The sequence below is a fragment of the Drosophila miranda genome, chromosome 4 (genome assembly GCF_003369915.1).
Source record: "Drosophila miranda strain MSH22 chromosome 4, D.miranda_PacBio2.1, whole genome shotgun sequence".
Classification (NCBI taxonomy): Eukaryota; Metazoa; Arthropoda; class Insecta; order Diptera; family Drosophilidae; genus Drosophila; species Drosophila miranda.
The window spans coordinates 28,325,266-28,346,889 of record NC_046677.1 but is presented as its reverse complement, the minus strand read 5'-3'; the positions used below and the strand labels follow the sequence as shown (position 1 = coordinate 28,346,889).

At 43.3% G+C, this 21,624-nt stretch overlaps 1 protein-coding gene across 10 annotated transcripts in view; it reads left to right on the top strand.

Annotated features, from left to right (window-relative positions):
* Nucleotides 1–21,624, top strand: part of LOC108163685 (acetylcholine receptor subunit alpha-type acr-16) — a 97,401-nt gene that overhangs the window by 58,227 nt on the left and 17,550 nt on the right. For 7 of the 10 annotated variants that reach the window (XM_033393079.1, XM_033393080.1, XM_017299111.2 and 4 more), the window contains exons 4-6: nucleotides 5,050–5,189; nucleotides 11,773–11,817; nucleotides 15,118–15,227. In XM_033393079.1, coding sequence (XP_033248970.1) covers nucleotides 5,050–5,189; nucleotides 11,773–11,817; nucleotides 15,118–15,227 — 295 coding nt within the window. Of the gene's footprint in view, nucleotides 1–5,049; nucleotides 5,190–5,443; nucleotides 5,489–11,772; nucleotides 11,818–15,117; nucleotides 15,228–21,624 lie in introns of all 10 variants that reach the window. The other 3 variants (XM_017299112.2, XM_017299113.2, XM_033393086.1) reach the window with 1 other exon arrangement.

Sequence of the window (21,624 nt, the reverse complement as noted above, 5' to 3'; positions counted from 1 at the left end):
CAGGAGGTGGCCATTCGGGCCCAGAACGTGATCGATAGATTCAATTCGACTGTGAAGATTTGCCACAAGGATTACAACATCACCGAGGACTACTTACAGATAATGGACTCGATGAAAAATAAAACGAGGCTCGATGTGTGCCACGACCATATCAAGCATCACGAGATGGGTCGAAGCTGTGGCAAGAATGCACTGACGACCTTCATATGCAATTCCCTAATGGCCGTCTATGCCTTCGCGGCTTGCTCCAGTATGTTGGATAGCCCTTGATCTGAAACTTGTATCTGTATCTGGATTCTGAATAGATTGAAGGTGCTCTGGCTTTTGAGATTCTCTTTATTTTTGAACCACTGTGCGGGTTGTGCCTCTCTCTGTATGGGTGCCTTTGCCTTTTCGCTTAGCTCTTGTGCCGCCTGCCTGTTGGCTGCTGACTGTTGGATGTTGGCTGCTGGCGTTGCTTTTTAATAAAATTAGCTCCGACATTGGATGCTTGTTTATGCAGCAGCCACCGACCGACCGACCGACAGAGCGAGTCCCAGTCCCAGTGCCAGTCCCAGTGCCGACCCCAGCGACCCTCATGATGATGCACACACACACGCACTACGATGATGTATGGTTGTGTGTGTGTGTGTGTGTGCGTGTGGGATGGGTGGTGACTGTACTTGACTGCTTATTATGCATGAATTTCGAATGAAGTCGCGAACGTGACACAAACATGCTGCATGGAGATGCGGCGTTTTTTTCCCGCTTAACTTTTGCTTCCTCCCTTTCACTCACTCTCTCTCTCTACCGCACACACACACACACAAGCAGAAAAAAAAAAATTTACACATTCGCATTGCGATATGCATTTAATATGAGAGGAGGATGCCCCAAAGCTGAAGCAGTTCCAAGTTGAGTTCGCTCCTCTCCAAATGCCCGAAAAAAATTGAAAAACACATCGAGCTCATTGAGAGCTAAATGGGAATAGGTTTATAGGGTATATACAGATGTATACGGATATATATTTCCATATATGTATGTATGGATGGGTGGGACTGGGACTGGGAATGGAGGACGGTCGAAATGTTATGCGTAATGAAATTGGGCACTTTGGGTGTTGATTTTTTATGGCTCTTAAGTGGCTCTTAGAACAAACTGAATGCTACAGAAAATGGGCACTGATGATGGGCATGGTTCTGGCTCTGGCTCTGGCTCTGGATCTGTCTGTCCGGGCCTGGGTCAATTGAAATTCTGTTGATCAGACTGACTTCAAACGCAATTATCATTTAAGGCTCAGAGAGAGAAAGGTTGAGAGTGAAAGCTGCTTTCCCTTAGCTATTCCCCAGATGATAAGCCAAGACTGAGGCTCATTATCCAAGACAAACTTCGTTGTGTGGCAATTTCTCCAGGCAATTAAACACTTGCCTCCTTCGAGTCCTCAGTCAGATGTCAGATGTTGATAATGCACTCTCAAAAGGAGCCTTTTCAGCTATTTTCCTGGCTTAATGATATGCAAATACATACAAACAATGACAGCAACGACAGCAACAGCGTCTACGAGTCCTGTTAATTGTCTTCCCTGCTCGCTCTGTCGCCCTGCCGCGCTGTCGCTGTTAACATTTAATTAAACGCCTTTTGCCGTCAAAAGTGCGAGCGCGACATAATTACAAGCCAGTTGGACATTTTTCCTAAACGAATTTCTGTTCAAAAAATTCCCACAGAGTCCATGCCTCCAGAAAGAAAACCTTCCTCCGCCGCCGTTTCCTCTGCGTGCATTATTGTTTAATTGCAATTAGTGCCAAGAAGGCAGGTGGGGCGCCCCGAAAGAAGTCCCCAAAATGATAATAACGAGCCGTATGTCGGCTCATGCATAATGCAAAGGCCGAGCCAGGCCTCACACGTTGCAATTAAGTTGCAAAAAGCATGGATACACTGAGGGAAAAGCCACTTGGATGTTGGTTCAAAGAAGTAAGCAACAAGTTACGAAAATAGTATGGACCGATACTTATGCTGTTCGGGTACTGGCTAGACATTGGTTGGATATCCGGTTTCTAGGTTATCTTTTCGCCAAGTGTAGACTCCATTGTGACTGATATTGTTGTTGTTGTTGTGCTTGCTGTCGAACAACGTGTTGAAAATATCTCTTTGGCTGCCAAGACGAGCCTTGAAGTGTGTGCTGCCACTTGAGTACTTCTACTTCTTGCTCTCGCCATGCTTGCCACTTCTCCCTCTCCTTCATCCTCCTCCTCTTTTGTCCCGGTCTACTTCCTCTCCTCTCCACCTGTTCTTGTTCACTTCTGGCCAAGAGAGTGCCTCCTGAGTTGCGCTAAGAGTGTGTTAGATTATTTTTATGTGTGTTGTGTTTTCCTTGTGCCTTGTATTTTCGCATGCTTAAGTAGTTAGTTTAATAAATTGCATTGCCTAGTAAGAGGCGGATGAGGTGATAGAGAAAGGGCACTTTCCGAGCGGATTTCCTGCATTTGAATTGCTAAAGATTTCCAGCAAAGTTTCAGCAAGTTTTCACTGGAATAAGTTGATATTTTGTTGGGCTGATTTGCGAGCTAATTTTGGGCTTGCCCCGCAGCCACGTCAGCCCCACTTCTGGTACAGTTAACACTGAATTACCAAAATAAAAATTACGTATACGCAATGGAGGAAAGAGCACACACAATACATCACAATGATAATTAACAATTTACCAACACACACACACACACATACACACACAGAGTGAACAGAGGAGAGAGAAATGCCGTGCAATGAATCAGCCCTTTGGCTGCGCCCCCATTTGCATCCAAGGTTAAAGCACTCATACATTTTTGAACACCAGCTGAGAGCAGAGCATAGCAGTGCTTCAGGGGTGCTCGTTGCACGGTGTTCGGTGCTCGGCAAAATAAAAAACCACTCAGCATGAAAAGGTGCAAAATGGAGGAGAATCTCAGTGCAGTGCACAATGATGTCCAAATCGTAACAGAACAAAAGGAAAAGCCCTTAACGAAAAGAGAAGTTAAATAGTTTTAAATCATGCAAACGACAGCCCTAGAGAAATGTGGTGGCAAAGACTGACGAAGCGGTGGGAGGGTACAAAGGGGTAGAGACCTACCCTGGTGTGTGCCTGGGTAGCCAGCTAGAGCGAAATCAAATGTCAACTTAGTGCAAGGACAACTACAGCCGAAGCAGGAGAAGTTGCTACCTGACGCTCAAGGCCAAATTGATCAGGCTAACAGCAGAGAAACTGGGTCACCATACCACACAAATAAGTTGCCACTAACCCACCCATACACACCCAGATGCACACACACTGTCGTGTATCTATAGTTACATCGAAAGTTACATCTGTGGGAGGAGGTGTACAATCAATTCTGGACCCACCTCTGGCTGCCTACAAACGATGAAATGTGAACATCTCGGATGTGTGGCTGTTACTCCACATATCTTTCATTCAATTAAACTGAAACTCGGTTTTAATTTCGGTTCAATTTGCATTGGATTCGTCTGATAAATGATGCTTACATGGATAGGAAGAGAGAGAGTATTCGATAGAGTGTGAAACATGGCTGGATTTGTGTGAAAATGCCTTTGATTTATGATTGCGCCTGCCCTGACTAACCAACTTTGTTGCTTATTAGTGTCACTTGTCCCCAGAAAACTGAGAACAAAGGACGAATCCTTCATTCACAGCACAGCACAGCACAGCTCAGCATACCATTCCCATTCCCATTCCCATCCCATGCCACACCCCACTGACCTGCAATGGGCTTTGCATATTAATGCTCATGTAATAAACACAATCGTTGTTCACCTTGACAGTCTGTGGGTTCGGTCAGTTCGTCAGTGGTCGGTTCCAAGTGGTTGCCCAGCCATGCCAAATTCATGGCCTGCTTCTGGTCCTGGTCCTGCTCTTGCTCCTGCTACTCCTGTCCTGGTTGCATAATTTAAACGCAATTCCAACATGAATTCGATTGCCTGCGACATGAGAGGGAATCCGAGAAGCAGTGCCAAGCCACTGAGACTCTAGCGGAGGCCCAAATGCATTTATGAATGAGTTGACACACAGTTTGGCTAGAGTTTTGCCAGCAGGCCTGTCAATATTTGTCCCCAGGTCCAGCTGCTCACACCTTTTGTTGCTCTCAGCACCGCCTAATGGCCTGCAAATAGTTTTCACAATTGAGTTGTCAATTTAGCAGCGTGTGCCGGATGGATGGGCCTGGGACTGGGACCGGGGACTGGCTACAGGGGAGCTAAAGGGAGTCTAGGGAGCTAGGGACTATCGCTGTCTCATGCTCGTAAATTTCTCAACTTTTTTGTGCTCATCTCAAATATTTGTCATCGCCCATTTTACGGTTTGCTTTAACACAATGTGTACCCCGCCCCTCCACACCAGAATAGCCAGGAGAGTGCTGCTCTTCCCCAAAACTAGCACCGACACACAGAGGCACTTAATGACATTTTATGAGTGCCACCTAGGCCAGGTCCGAAACCTCGAACCGTGTGGGCTGTCCAAATTGAGTGGGTTGGCAGAGCAATTTGCAGAAGTACTCCTCGGTTTATGACTAGAGATGAGAAATGAGTCATTTGTGCCATCGACATTGATTGAAAGTGTACAATTATCGATAGGCCAAGTACGTTGATGAATCTGACGGGGTTACAGTATGAAAATGTGTAAAACTGAGAGTATCTTTAGCTGCTAAAATTAATATAGATAGCATTTCTGCTTCCCCTGCATGACATTTATACCCACACTCTACACCCGCGACCGCCAATTAGGCACAGTTCTGGACCAGAGCTCTGTCGAACGACAGGCAGAAATAGTTCATTTTATTTTGTGTGCAGAAATGATTTCGACCAATTAACTGGCCGCCAAAAACTCATCACGCTGCCAAAGTACAAGCCATTTTTGTAATGGCTTTTCCCGTAATGAGCAGACCCGTCCAGCAGCGGGCTATTCGACCGAACTGCCAATAAGTGAAGGCCCAGTTATTAGTTTAATTTGGCAGAAAGTGCCATAAATCACTGCCGAATATGATCCAGAACTTAATTTTTCTCCACTTCTCACACTCTTTCCAGAGAGCTGTCAGGGTCCACATGAGAAGCGCCTGCTCAACCACCTGCTCTCCACCTACAATACGCTGGAGCGACCCGTCGCCAATGAGTCGGAGCCCCTGGAGGTGAAGTTCGGACTGACGCTGCAGCAGATCATCGATGTGGTAAGTGTTCGTAGAGGGGTCACGACCCCCAGAAGCCCTGCCCTCACTAACATTTCCGAAAGCATCAATTGGCCAATCAATTGCCAATGAAAAATAACCCAGTAAAACCGAGAATAATCGAAAAAGGGATCGAATAATCGAAACTGATCGATTTGAGTCGAATCGAATTGAATTGAATTAAAGAATTGTGATTGCGACTGCGATTGTGATTGTGATTAAGAACCACTAACAATTATTGATTGCGTCTCTTATAGGATGAAAAGAATCAGATTCTGACCACAAATGCGTGGTTAAATTTGGTAAGTGACATGTACCCGTCGTTTGTGTGTCTCATCTTCACAGCTTTCTTGCTTCTTTCTTTTTGGGAATTTTTCAGTTCAATTTTCGTTTTGTTTCGATATTCTATTTCCTTTGGGCTTCAGTTGTCGTCCCGTTTTCCCGCCTTTTCCGTTTCCGTTTTTGGGCAAGCGAAGAGCGACGCAATTTTTTAGAACTCTCCACCCACAAACCACAAAACCACAAATGATTTTTGGTTCGCTTCGTTTTCTCCTCAGTTTGTTTTTGGCATTCAATAATTATTGCCCCTCGGGGGCTTCTTTATCAATAAATAAATACATATTTGCATATGTATATGTGTTGTCTCGATATGTCTCTGTTTCTGTGTGCGTCTTTGCGTGTGTGTATGCGTGCGTGTTTGAACAATGTTTATTCGTTGTTTTTGTTTGTGTATTTTTTGTATTTGTGTGCTCTTTTTGCATTTTACTTTACTTTATTTATTTATTTATTATTTGGCAAGCAGCTGACGTGGCGTCTGTCTGCCGGATATCGTTTAAATATTTCAATTAAAACCAGTGCCAAATAAAACCCTCAAACAACAACAAGCAACAAATTGAAACCAATTAAAAAGAGTTAAGTTTGATAAATACAAAATCAGAGGATGGGGACATGCTTAGCCACAGATTGGAAGTCGCGATTCCAGTCCCATCCGATGGGGCAGATACACCACCAATCCTTGGCTCGTCCTTGTCTTTGGGCTATCTTCCATCGCAACTAAAACTTTTGATTTACACAAATTTCGTTTGGCCTGGACTACGCCCTCTTTTGGGGATGGAGCAATGCCCCAAATGGCATTGCTAAATTGGCAGAAATTGCCAGGCCATGCCATAAACATAAACAAATAAATCAAGGCAAGGGACCCGAAAGGACATAAATAATATTTATATTTGCAGAGCGACAGCAATTTTTTCAGCGCTCTCTCACCTGGAGCTCTCCCTGTCTCTCTCCCCCTCTTTCTGTGGTCACTCACGGCCGTGAACGGTGAACCCTGAACCCGGGAAAACCCTTTTCAAAATATTAATAGCCCCCCCATCCATCCTCCGCCAAATCGTTTGTGTCCAAAGGCAATGATTTATGTTGGGCCGTCAATTTTCCATTTTTTCCAACAAAAAGTATTTTTTTTTGCGATTACATTTTTGTTTTTATTGTGTCATTTTGTAAACTAAACCAGCCCTCCAACTAATTGTCGTTTCAATGGAAAAAAACCAACTAACAAACAAACACTCAGAACTTTAACATAGAAATATTTTTAATTGTTTGGCATTTAATGAAAACTGTTTCTGTTGAGCCGCAAACGTGCTTAGGCGTTGTTATGCCCCCCTCCCCCCCTACACACCCGTACTCGTACACGTATTGTTTTATCGTGTTTGGCTTTGTATGATTTACACGGAAAGCAACATTTCCATCCATTTTATTGTAATTGTTTTTTAATTTTTGTCCCTGGAGTGGGCGGCCAATGCGAAATTTGCGAACATTTTATTAATAATTCCCCGGAAATATGCGGCCTGCCGTGTGAATAAATGTGCTTAGTCGGGGAAATTTTGTTACAAATGGAAATGGAATGTCCGATGGTCACAGCGGCTAGAGAAAGCCCTTGTAATCCCTCCTATTACTCGTACATGGCATGTACTTACTGCGCTTTCCATAAATCAATGATAACAACTCGTTATAGGAACGGATATATGTACATATGTACTCCCCCCTCACTTTGCTTCGGTTATAAAAACATGATGTCCTACATGGCTTCATTGTTATGGCCACATTATTATCTTATTTCATCGCCACGTCACTTCTTACAGAAGGAGAAGGAGCAGGGACGTTGCACACAAATTATTTTGCTCCATTAAGTGCATTAATCAATTGACAGTATGATTTACATGGCTATTACTTCTTAGATTACGGCCCACCCACTGTCCCTTTCTTTTTCCGCCCACATCAGATTTTCATTTAAATTTGCATTTCTTTGTGTATGCCCGTGTGTATGTGATGTGTGCAATGCGGATTATTTTTGATATATATAAATATACATATATTTGCTGGGTACATGTCATAAAGCGTTCTCTGATTATACTACTACCTATATACATATAGTATGTACAATATATGTCTGAGTAAAATGAAAAATGCAATAATTAAACGCAACAAAAACCAAACAGAAAACAGAAAAACCACAAGAGAAAACAAGGAACAACTAAAGTCGTGTCTTGCATGTTGTTTAAACGAAGTGCATTTAAATTAAAAAAAAAAGCGTGACAGCTAAACCAATTCCAAATCGGTGTTTTCTTTGTATCTACATATAACATAGCTATAAGAACATATATCTCTATTTCCATATAAATGTATCTGCAAACACAACTAACAACCTAAACAGCAAAACCTATTAAAAACCAAAAGATATCCCTCGGATATGAACTGTAACAATGGCGATGAGGCTATGGCTTTAATGTGCTGGCATCTCTCATACCCTCACGAATAAATTATATAATTAAGGGGGGACATCTATGGTTTGGATTCCCCAATCAAATGCATTTTAATTTACACGATTAAATATGTATGAAATAATTTGATTTATGCACTCGGCCGCCATCGGACTGATAGATTGATCTATGGAGGCTGGGGTGGCTGGGATGGCTAGGGAGGAGGGCTTATATCGAGGGAATGGATTGCAAAACCGCAGTGCGCGTTGATTTCCAGTGGCATAAATTATACATCGACCCGAAAGATGAGATTTATGATGCCCACAGCCCTGACATTTCCATCGGCGCCTCGGTCACACTCTTGTCAATTACTCAAATTGCCCCGCCCTAACTATGTAATGAATGACCTTCGGGGGCGGATTACTGAAGCGCTGACAATTGCCAAAGTTTTGCAATTGCTAAAGCCTTTCCCTAGTCAAGTTTCTGGACGACCATGATGCGGTAGTCCACGTGCTTGTGGCTTACCAAAGGTTACTCCTTCTGCTGCTCCACATCCATGATGTGCCACGGAGATGACGATGGTGATGGTGATGATGATGATGGTGATGGTGATAGGGCATGTCAGGCAGTTGCAACCGAATACCATCGAGGACAAGCAAGGCCTGGCTGGCTCCTTTGGCACGACATTAAAATGCACATTGTGGCTGGGACGCCATCAGCATCAGTGGCAAAGTAAAGAAAAATAAAGTCATTAGCATTTTTCGGCTAACACCAAAGCACCGCCGCCTAACCTTCTCACCTAATGACTTGCCAGGTTGCTGCACCACAAAAATCTCTCTCGCTCCCCCCCCTAAATGACTTTGGCCATGGAAATATGTGTCAAAAGGAAATGGCCAAAGGTTCTGGCCCTAAAATGCTAGAAAAAAAGTGGCTGAGAATGTAGAAAAGTGTCGGTAGGGAGTGCTTGGTGGGTGGGTGTGATCCGAACAAGCTTTGATGGTGTTTAATCTGTTGTCTGGGGTGTGGCCAAAGTCAAAAGTTCGTAGGGCAGGAATCCAATGCAGATTACTCGGCAATCTGGGGGAGAATTTCGGAATATTTAAGGGAATAGTGTGTGTGTGTGTGACTTTTGATGGGGGAAACAAAGGCAATAAAAGAGCTTGGAGATAGATGTATTCATTAAGATTGCCATTCGATACGATGTCATTTTCAAAGCATACTCTTCTCTTAGATACGTTCAGCAAAAAGCTGTGGAATGTAAGCAGGCCTTACCTAAAATACATTATACGGATTCTTCCTCAACCAAAAAATGTTTTCTCTGAGACTCCTTAGGGCTGCGACTTTAACTTTTAATGGCCTAATTATGGGAGCAACCCCAACAGCGAAAGTCAGCGCAAAAAAGATCTTCGAACATATTAGCATTATCCATCGATACGGTGTAAGCAGCCCCTAAAAGCCATTATAAACATTCTGCCACCGAAATTATTACCCTTCCAATGTTCGACAAAGTCATTTGGCAAACGTTAAGCAAACTGCGCCGCACACTTATCACCCACTCATTTGTCTCGACCCGCACAGACACCCCAGCGCGACCTAGCCCGACTCGACCCGCCCCGACCCCATCAGACCCACTGAGAGCGGCCAAGGCCAACAAACTTTGTCCTTGAACAAGTTGGTGCTTGGTCTACTCTACTCTGCGTTGCTCCTTCTCTCTGGGTCTGGGTCTGGCTCTGGCTCTGGCTCTGGTTCTGGTTCTGGCTCTGGGATCTCTCGCCTGCTCTCATGTGCATAACCCATTTGTAAGGCAAACAACAGCTACGAAGTTTGCCAAAAACATTCATTCATCACAGGAGTGTGATGACGACAGTATGGAAGATGGAATCTGGATGGAAGTGGCTCAAATCTGGATTGTTGTTACTGCCAGACGACAACGGCAATTGTTGGCTCATTAGAAACTCATTTAAAAACAATTTGGCACGTTAATGCAAAATAAATCTATAAGCTTATGCACAGCCAATGACAGGAGGAGACTCCTGTTAGTGCTCGAGCTATTGCTCCTTTGTGTATCTTGTAAATGTATCTGTATCTGGGCAGACGTGTGCGCAGCATGAAGAAACTTTGCCGCGATTAAGGGAACGCTTAATGCAGATGTGGAGTCTGCTGCAAATGATGCTTTAAAGTTCCCCAAGCGGCCCCAAAATGTCATTAGTATGCGTCAATGTCAGGGGATTCGTATGGCAGCGAGAACGAGGCGTCGCATCCGGCTCATTCCGAATTGAGGGAAATTAAGGGGAAACCCCCTGGCAGACGTCATGTCATAAACATGAAATTTGCACAAAACCGCCATTTTTATAAGGTGTCAACAGCAAATATCGCACACACCCACACAGACAGAGCCACAGCCACAGACCGAACGACAGAGAGACAGAGACACAGAGACGTTCCATTTAAACACTCAGATGTTGTGTTATGGCATTTGACGTGGAGAGGAAGTCCCTGCATATTGGCTTAACCGAAAACCCCGAAGCTTTCTGGGTCACTCTGCTGCCGCCCATGGAGTAGGGAGTAGGCCCGTCCTCGGCCCTGCATATCATTACAGAGCCCGGCTCCTGAATCTTTTTAATGGCTCAAGTCGTTACTGCAGCTGCTGCCAACCCGAGTCGAGGGCTTTCCTTTCTCTGATCTCGCTCTGAATTTTTTTGGGGATTTTTGTGGGCTTGTAACCATTTTTGTTGGCAAGTTATTAATGACAGTCACCTCCGATAGGGAGAGCGAGAGAGAAAACAGAGGGCGGAAGGGAAGCTTTCACATGCAGATTTGCTGTCCTTCATCTGCATTTCAAACGGAATTTGCTGAAACCACCTTGAACTATTCTCTGTCGTGTTAAATTCCTATCATGCAGATGACTGACTGGAACTGAAACTGAAACTGGGAGTGGTATTGGGATTCTGGCCTGCGGCGCTTCGGTGGTTGAGTGACTGACAATGTGCCAGCATGAAATATCTTTAATTAAAATTTTGTATAAAGATAAATGGGTTTTGATACCTAGTTCAAAGTTTTTATTGCACAGGAATATAGTGGGGGATGGGTGGCAGAGGAGGGAACACACACAGAGAGAGAGAGAGAGAGAGAGACAGAGAGCCAAAAAGCGATTGAGAGATAAGAATGTAAAGTAAATTGGCACATGGACAAAGCCTCTGAAGGCCGGGCAACCAGCAGATTGAAATTGGGGAGGGATAAGGGGCTGGGATGTGATGTGATGGAGTGATTCGGATTGAGATTGAGATTTGGCTTTGAATTCAAGGCTGCTCCTGGCCAACAAAGTTTTTGATGGCATTCCATTTCGGATTTGTCCGTTTCGGCTGCTGCCAATTGAGTGATGATGGAAGATGAGACGAGACGAGTTAATTGGATCAGTAAGCCCACAGAGAACTATCAAGCGGATAGAGGGGGACTAAAACCAGCCACACCTGGCGACAGGCTGGAGGATAAAGGATATAGCACATTAAAGCCATAACCCAATCGGATGCAGGTCCAGCGGCGACTTCCTTAAACTAAAACTGAATATCTGAAATACATAAACGATGCTATAAATATATTAACCACCAAAAAAGAAAAAAAACTCTTGTAAAACTCATAAAACAAATGTATAAACAAAAACTTTCTTTTATCATGCTCTGCTCTTTTTAAACTTTTGACTTGAATTACACTTGTATGGTTTCCGTACTGTTTTTGCTTTTGGTTTACCATTTGGTTCGTTTCGTTGTCGTCTTGATTTCCCTGCGTTCTGTTTTCTTTGGCGTATACAACAAAACAACCAAAATTTGTAGGACGAGAAAAATCAACTTCTCATAACGAATCTTTGGCTTTCGTTGGTAAGTCTCAACTAAAACTCGCCAAATCATAAATAGCCATAAACTTGAAACCCGACACCCGAAACCCGAAACCCAAAACCCGATACCGAACCCCTAACCCCTATTTAAATCCCACTAAATAGCTTAAACAGTATCTTAACTAATGTGTAAATGCTTTAAATACCTATCTTCTCATGAATCAAACTGATCCGGATACTTGCTGGTCGGGTTCCTCTGCTTATATTCCATTAAGTAGTTAGTCTGGCAGTCGGACCTGGTCCAGGAGGTGTCTGGTCCGATCATAATTTAAGTACACACACGATCAGAACCCTGAGTAACCCCAAGAGTTGATCGAGTGTTTTCAAAACTCCATCTTTCCATCTATGTATCTATTCCAAAAGTTCTATTGTACGATACTCTTCAATCTGTCTCTCTCCTCCTTCTTTTTCTCGATGAGATTTGCGTTGGCTTTGCTCGTGTGTGTCTTAGGTTATTTAAACATCATCATTTAAACCAAGTGCAACTAAATACGAGCTTAAATATTTGACTAAAAATTGCTTAATCACAGAACATACTCCTCCTCTCACACGACACACAGCAGCTAAATAAACTTTGATTTCGGCTATTTCCTTTTATTCTCTTTGAATTTATAACTTTTCTACATAGAGATCTACAATCGCAACTATGTATGGTGTTTCCCACAGCGGAGATTCATTTGAATTTTTGATTTAGAACTCGATTCGAGTTAGTTTCAGTTTCCTTTCTACTAAGAGCAACTAAAAACCAAACACGTAAACCGAACCGAACCAAAAAAACTCTAAACAGAAGCCGAGCACACAAAACACACACTACACTGAGTGCATGCCCCAGAGATCGCATCGTGTAGTATGCCTCAATCGATGTTCGTTTCGTTTCGTTCGCTTCGTTCGTACTGCATGCCCCCCTAATGTATTTGAAGTCCATATGTTTGCCCCTGTGTGAGTGCCTTATCTTTTCGTCTGAGAGAAAAACAGTGATATATTGTGTGCATGGACCCGGACCCGGACCCGGACATCGCTGAACGGGCAACGGAAGTGCCATGCGGAATTTGTACACCACTTTTTTGTTCGAGTATACTTATACACTTATTTCCGGTCAGCCTGGGGCCATGTTAGCCTCGTCAAGCCCTGTCAATTTGCGAAATTAATTAAATTATTTATTTAACACGCTTATTCATTCTGTAATGTATTCGGAATAAGGGATTGGGGCTCTCAGGCGGGTCTGTAAATTTTAGTAATTTCGCAATTGCAATCGAACAAAAACACACACAACAACACACCAAATGTTGCGCCCGAATTGCTGCAGATGGCAATATTTATGATTGATCGATGGGCCAGGCAGGCCCGTTTATTGACTGACAGTACACTTGCCGCGTAGCTCTCTCTCTCTCTCTCTCTCTCTCTCTCTCTCTCTCTTTAAAACAGTGCTCGAATGTTTGTCAATTTGCCACGCGCGACCACAGACAGGCTGTTGGGTCCGTCGAACGGTGTCCGTCAGCCAAATGTTGTTCTGCTCGACGGCTCAATTATGCCGTGGATTGGCAATTAAAACCGCTAAACGAACGCCAAAACCATCACAACTGAAGTGCGGAATGATACACAAAAAGTAGTTTAAAAATCGATCGATTTAGACGGGTCTGCAGAGTTCAGAATAGATTCCATTACGTTTAGAAGAAGTTTGACGGATCATTTTTTAGATTTTTGTCGGTTAATGTATTTTCGATCACTGTCGGTGATGATCAATTGATAAATGTATGTACAAGCGGTGGATATTTAGATATTTCTCAAAAAAACCTACAATTCTTTCCTAAAATAATCGCGTATGAAGACTTAAACATCCCTAACCCAGAATTTAGTTACGTAGCCATAACCGTTAGAGCAACAGTAACTATTCCGCAAAATAATTGCCACACTCGCATCAAAATCTGTGTCCTTCCGCTGCCGCCACAAAAGCTGCAAAATGTTTTGAGGGCGGTCCGTAGGGCGCCGAAGGATGGGGAAGCTGCCACACCTCTAATGGGGGCCCGGGCATCTGAGGCATCCGTTTTAACAGCTGTCATAAAAGCCGCACACAATAACAGCAGAGCAGCCAGGTTTAAACGGTTTTAAAGCAGGGCCCTGGCACAGATGCAGATACTCGTACTCGTACACGACTCAGCCTCGTATAATTTAATGCTGCACGGGGCCATGGCATGTAATTAAATTTTTGTGATTTAAAAAAGGGATTCTCTATGTGCTCGTGTATGTGTATGTGTATTTGTATCTGCATTGGTGGTTGGGTGTGGTGTGGTGTGGTGTGCGGAGCCTAGGGGTCGGCGAGGACAATTGCTTGCTCTAAAAATGCCACAAATGTGTTAAATTATAAACACAACAGCAACAGCAATAAAAAGCGAGCAGGAGCACGGGCCAGAAGCAAAACTAAGTAGAGGAGAAAACTTTGCCGCTTTTATGACATGAACATGAACCACTTGTAGGCAAGCCAGCCACAAAACGCAACGGGCAGAATCGGAACGAGGAGCAAGGAGCCAGGAGCCAGCAGCGAGCGGCAGTGGGAGCGCGTTGCAGGCGACCGCAGAATGACACAAAGCACTGTTTGACAACACTGAGAGAAATCAGAGAGAGAGACAGATACCAGTGAAAGATAGGAGCATGCTATATGGAACTTTTCCGCCAGTGTAGTAGCCCTGGCAGACCGACAAACAGGATCAGAAAAGAGCAAACGAGGAACGTTGATAAAACTTGTCGCATGTGTGGTCCAACAGGGGGTCTGAGGCTGAGCGATGCTGACTTAACTTGAAATTGTTGTCAAGTTGTGCGTTGTATAATGCAACCGTACGGGTATCTGTGTGTATATGTGTTATCTGTGTGCGTGTATCTATCTATCTAACTGTGTGAGTGCGTGTGTGAGTGCGTGTGTGAGTGCGTGTGTGCGACTGTATGTGTGGCGCAACAGCTTGCCAATCAGTTAACAGAGAGGGCCAACATCCTCTTTGTCGCAACGTAACGTAAAGTAGTGGTAGAGTTGCGTGCATGTCTGTGCATGTGCTAAGCAGTTGAGTAGATTTCATTTTGGAGACTTTACTTTCTTTCCGAACTTACTTTTCCATACTCGAGCCCCAAAAAATCCCCCAAAATATATGACATTTTCTTTCACGTCGCATTTTGAGTTTATTTAATAGACCTTTTATTTGATAGATATACATAAATATACAACCAGTTAATATACACATGTATATGGATGTATAAGCCCTGCTATTAACATTACTATAACGTGTCGACACAGGAATGGAATGACTACAATCTGCGATGGAACGAGACGGAATATGGCGGGGTCAAGGATCTGCGAATCACGCCCAACAAACTGTGGAAGCCCGACGTGCTCATGTACAATAGGTAAGTGGTCTGTGTCCATTCTGGGAGCGACTCCACAACTAACCGAATAGAAAGGCTGCCAAGCCCCCAATGAATCAATCAAACTAATCCGAGAATCAGTATAAAGTGTTTGCGCTATAACCAGCCACAGGGATAACACTAGGCATAACTACTAAACCACTACATAGATCAGAATATCTTTAAATACATATACATATACTCGTACTATACTCTTGAGAAATGGTAAGAAACATAATCCATTTAGATCTAATCTGATGGACAAACCCTTAAGTGATTCTCTTATCGTTTCGTTTGCGTTCCAATATATATAATATTATACAAATATAATTATGTAGACGGATAGTGCACTTTAGTTGATTTTAGATTAGATTATTAGATGATTATAAGAGCAACAGATGGAACGGTCGGCAGATGGAACCATCTGCAGAGCTCTGAAGGGTTTGTTGAGGAGGTTTACAGATGGAACTTCAGTCAATGATCTGTCTATCTACCCCAGATCAACAAACTCCATCGTTAGTTGATTATATATACCTATTGTTTGTACGTTTCGATATGATTTGAGTTGACTGTTGATTTCTGAATTGCAAACGATAATCCCAGGCGCTATATACTATATTCGTTATGTTTGAGTTGGAAAATGTGTCAATATACCCGATATATACCCCCATTCCTAAATCCTTACCCACTATATGTAGCTGTTGTGTTATAAACGCATCATAATCCACTCGCTATTGTTTGTGTGTCTATTTGTGAGCAGAAAATCGAAACAAAGCCGCAACCTAAACATACAAGATAATGTTTCTGTTCTGTGGCCGATTCGATCGACTTTACCCACAATTTAACATTTTAACATTATAATATTTAATATTTAATATTTGTGTTTCGATGTTACCCACTTATGATTTGCTTTCAATGTTTCCGTTTCGAAAAGAGTGACTTAATCGAAAAAAAACAAAAAGAATAAAGGAAAACAAAACAAAACAAAAGAAATATATAACCAGAATAATTTACATTTTGTTTACTTCAATAAGAGTAGTTTACACGCAGTGGTTGTCTAGTGGGACTGTACATTGTCAGCTTGCCGTTGATGTGGGCCTCACATTGTAATTGGATTCGTAATGCTAACCGAACGTTGTATAACTTATGAAATGCCTGCGTTATCCAGCATTAACCTAAACCAGCCATCAAGCCATAACTAAAGCGAACTAAAGCGCAAGAGACTAAACTAAACCCAATGACAAACTAAACAAGCTAAATAATCGCCCAGACTAAACTCCAAACAACTTAAACATTGTTTAACCAGAATATTGCGCAAGTATGTAGTTTGTTCGAAACAGCACAGCCGACCATCCATCCACCCATCCATCCTCCTGCAAAAGGAGAGGACTCCTCGCGAGCTCTGCGGTCTACGGTCTACGGTCTGTTGTCTGTGGTCCGCTTCCCTCCCGCCTCAAACTTCTGTGAAACTTCTGAGTCCCGACCCAATCTCAGGGCCAACGTCGAGTCGCCCCATACATACAATATTTCAGAAAGACAATAACCAACAGAGAGATTGTTCAACAATATGCTGGTGTAATATTTCTGGTTAGACGTTCAGTACTTGAATTTATTTGGCCAAGAACAAAAACTAAAACAAAACAGATGAAAAAAGATGAATAATAAAACGAAAGAAAAAAAGCGAAACGAAGAATGAGAAAATGTTTTTTGTTAATACTCATACGTAGCTTGCAAGAAACAGAACAAGAAACCCTCAACTCAAGAACAACATCACTGAAATAGATGGCAAAATAGATTTTCAAGTATTGTGCATGAGAAATCAAATCCCTCGTACTAAAGAAAAGACTAAATAAAAATTCATATAAATAATATACCAAATGCAAAGTTACTAAGCCCAAATCCCTCCACCAACTAACATATTCATCGAGTGTTTCAGTGCACTAGTGTACTGGAGAAACGTTCACTTTGTCTGGCCACCGACTAAACCGAAACCCACCTCTACTAACCCATAATCCCATACACCACACAACATATCACACTCCAAAATAAAGCGTATTACTTATCCTAAATGCTGAAAATACCTAAACAGAGAACCGCCCATTCCATACATAATTAAGTTAAACCTAAATACCTTCGACTAAACACATCAAATCTTAGCTAAGATAGCTAAGCATACTCCATCAAGTTAATGTTAAATGTAAAACCCAAGTCACCCGCAGAGACCTCTCCATTCGTCCACTGAAAACTAACAAATATCACGCACGGAAGCAATCCGAACCCTAAACCTGAGATACTAGTTTGATGAACTTTCCAGAAGATAGAAAACTATCTATACCCGAACAGAAGGCTTTTGCTCATTTAAGCTGTGAAAATTTTTCAGAGTTCATAAAGAAATTTACTCGAAAGTTTTCTCCATAATCTCTTGATGTGCTAAGCCGCTGCAAAGCTCTCTAAAATAAACATTCCATTAGAGAAGAGAAATTCATTCTGTGCAGCTGCTAATAAAGACTCTATGAAATGTTTGTGAAAAGTCTATGAAAATTCGAGAAAATAGATAGTCTATAAATATTTTTTGAAAGATCATCCAATCTAAATGCAAATAAACATTCATTGGGCCCCCGTAGTCCGAGTGCCTAAACATTCACAGCTTGATTTCCTAATTGCCGTCACTAAATGTTAGTCTATGTGTCCAACTAGTTAATCTAGATGTATGCGAGTGTCTAGTGTGTGTATGCGTGTGATTGCGAGGGTGTCCATCAGTGAAACATAACAACAACAGAGACACGCTTCAGTAGTAATTACGGCCCGTGGCCGAGAGCCTCATGCATCATCATGCCTCCTGCCCCTCATAAGCCAAAGGGAAAACATTTTAACAGCATCGAGGACTGCAAAAACGAGGCGATTACAAATGTTTGCTCTCTCTGTGTCTCTGTCTCTCTGTGGTCCGAATAATTGCAATTTCATTTCTCATTTTCCATTGGATTCGCTTTGAAAATGTCTGCCGCAAAAAAGAGAGGAATGATTGGGTGTTCGTGTGTGTTTTTGTGTGCTTGCCAATCATCAGAGTAATCAATTGTTGTCTATCTTTATCTATATCTATGCTATATCTATATCTATATCTATATATATATCTATCGTTCATACTAGCTGTTTGTTTCACTGCGTTTCAATAATACAAATAAATAATAATCTCATGCTCCCCAGTTGTTGCTCGGTGTCCAGTTATAATCATCATCTATCTATAACCAACCTCCATTCCACCCGTATATCTATGCCTCTATATATCTCTAGCTATTGCTGTCTGTTCTCATTGTGTTTAACTGTCTAAAGTATCCTCCTATACCTACAAACATATCTATGCAATCTATATATGCAATATCTTTTATTGTCTGAGTGTGCGTGTCTGCATCGATGGCCATAGCCATAGCCATTAGGTCTGTGTGTAAGCTAGTTTAAGTGAATACTTGTAAGCTCTAGTTATTTGCATGCCCACCACATCAGGATAGATCTAAGGACACTCTCACACACAGACGACACAACTCCAGCCCCAAAGGCAACTAATGAAGTACTACAAAGTTTTGCGGTGCTCCGAGTATGTGCATAGACAAATGACTTCAAAGGGATTACTTTTACTCCGTCTGCGCCTCCGCCCCTGCCTCCTGTGCCGTTTCGCTCTAAATTTATATCTCATTCCGCATAAGGAATTATATCTGTCATAGTGCGAAAAACTTTCCGCCTCCACCAGTTGCTCTGCGAAAACGTTGCACAAAAAGCTTTGCATTCACCGAATGCGATTGCAGCAAATCCTTGCTGCTGCAGAAAAACCTATAAAAAAAACCCACTCAACCAAATCCATGTCCACCCGTGCCCATGGGGGCTTAAACATTTTAAGCCATAACTTAAATGTCAAAATTTGTCGCTGGCAGCCGCTGTACTCGTACTCGTACTCGTATCCGTATACGTATCCCATCCGATTCCAGGTGCCGACTAAAAACAACTTAAATGCCACCAGTCCCCCGGGCGGGACTGTACAAAAAAGTGCATAAACTTTGGTCACATTCGCCCACAAATGAAGACAAACTACGGCAACGGCAGAAAGCCTTCGGAGCTCGGATATAAATGCACCTGGCGGAGTGTCCACCTCTGGTTGCCCGGGTAAGGGCATGTGGCATGTGTGTTTTGTACTGTGCGGTGCGGCGAGGCGCAGCTGCATTTGGCGAGCTAATTGCAATTTATATTTGTAGCAGTGCGAAGCTTATTTAACCTAATGGGGGAGAACATTTTACAGTTGATTGACGCATGGGGCATGTTCGCTGAGGTTCTCCTGCGGCAAATGGAATTTACATGTCACACGAGAGAGGGAGGCACACCCAGACAAAAAAAAAATAAAAGCAAACAGCCTGATCCCCGACCCCCGACTACCGACTACAGACCACCGACCTGAAACAATGAATCAAAACACGTACGGTCCGGGTTTAATTTCCAGGGCACGCAGCATCCGGCGTTGATTCGTCGGAGATTCGCAGGAGAGCAGCAGGAGGGGAATGGCCGGACAGAAGGCAGGGAACAAAGAACTGGCCGAGCGAGGCCTACGCGAGAATGGCATCAAATGAAAATCATATTGATTAGCCATGCAGTCGCATAGTCAGGGGAAATCAGTAGATGGCCAAGGAGCAGCAGGAGAGAAGAAAGGAGAGCCTGCCAGGGCGTGGCATGGCATCGTTCGTTTCCCCTTGGAGAGAAACCTTTCGGCTGTCAACTTTATTTGCTAATGAACTTGCACAGAGCCCAGGGTCGTGCCTCGACAAGAAAGCAAAGCCAAATGGAAACGGTGGACACGGACATGGTGTTCCGGGAAACTCTTTCGCCTCCATTGTGGAGATATCTCTCAAGGGGTGCTCGCAGATATTCCAATTGAGTGGGCATTCGGTTGGGAGAACATCGCCCCGACAGACTTTTATTTCGTTTAATTTATTAATTCTCCTTTCTTTTCGACTTCGCCACGGAGCCAGCCCCACCTCTGGGTCCGCCCCCGCCCAGAGCCTAATTTGTATGCGTCGCCATCGCTGCTAATGTGCGGCCATCATTTAGATCAATAGCGAGACGACGAGGCATAAAGATACACAGATACAGATGGAGATGGAGATACATTCGCTTGAGAGAAAGAGAGAATGGCCATGCCTCATTACGGTGCCTCTTTCCGCGAATCAATCGGCTCCGGCAGCTCTTTTTTGTGTGTCATTTACTTATGCTGATTTCATCCGTACCCGTGTACGGGCATTCATTCTATGGATTCCGTCCGGCTCCTTTCACGTTACTTAATTGAGATGCCGGTCCGGACCTTAAACCGCCAATGCCAGCGCCAGAGCCAGCAACAGCTCGGAATGAAAAGCTTTCACTGTAATTGCAACATTATCTCCATCTTGTATCCGTATCTGTTACAACCTTCACAGAAGAACACGCCAGTAAGCCGAATCTGAAATGAAATTGACAGCGGTGTCGGCTTAGCCGGGGCCAAGCTCTGGTCAGGATTCCGTGCCCCAAACAAAAAAACTGAGACAGATACCGAAACAGACAGAGACCAACGTCAATATTAATAATGTCGGACAATGATTTTATTTCCTTGTCCAAGGCCAAAGCTGGCGTAAAAGAAAGGCATCCGCATCCGCATCGGCATCCACATACAACTGCTTTCAGAAATTAAAATGACTTTGAATGTGCGATAAGTGTGTGTGACGAGGGTCTGGATGGAGATTCGAATATGCCTCGAGCGCAATTATCCAAATGCGATTTCAATTAGCCCAAATACCTGAAATATTCGCGCCTCCCTTCAGGATAAACCGCAATACCTTAAGCCCGCTTGGGCAGAATCTGCGCGCAATTTGGCTGTCGATTTCGCTGATTTCGATTGGGGTTACTGTTTTGGGCTTGACCTGCCGCTAATCAGCCCACAAATTCTACTTAAATGCCACAGAAATTACACGGAAGCCTCGGTACCCTACGGTCCACGCCCCAACGCCCCAAAAACATACCCATAATACTCGTACACACATCAGTTCCACTCCATTCAATCGGGTCCCCCTCTTGACAAAAAAATGCAAAACAAAATTGTCCACAAAATGTTTACGCAACATTCTCAGTGCCCCCCGAGTCGGAATCAGAATCAGAGCTGTAATTGCATTTTATTGCAGCATTTGAGGGAGACACAAAGTCAAGAGATAGTCGGGCGGGCACTTTTAGCCATATATAATGTATGTATATAGAGCTCTACTATACATATATTCGTATAAATGGGTTTATATATATATATTTCATGCCAAGAGACCCGCATACAAATGGATGCTCACATTTTTGGAGTATCTGCTGAGGTTCATTTGCATATGCACATATTGGTAGTGCC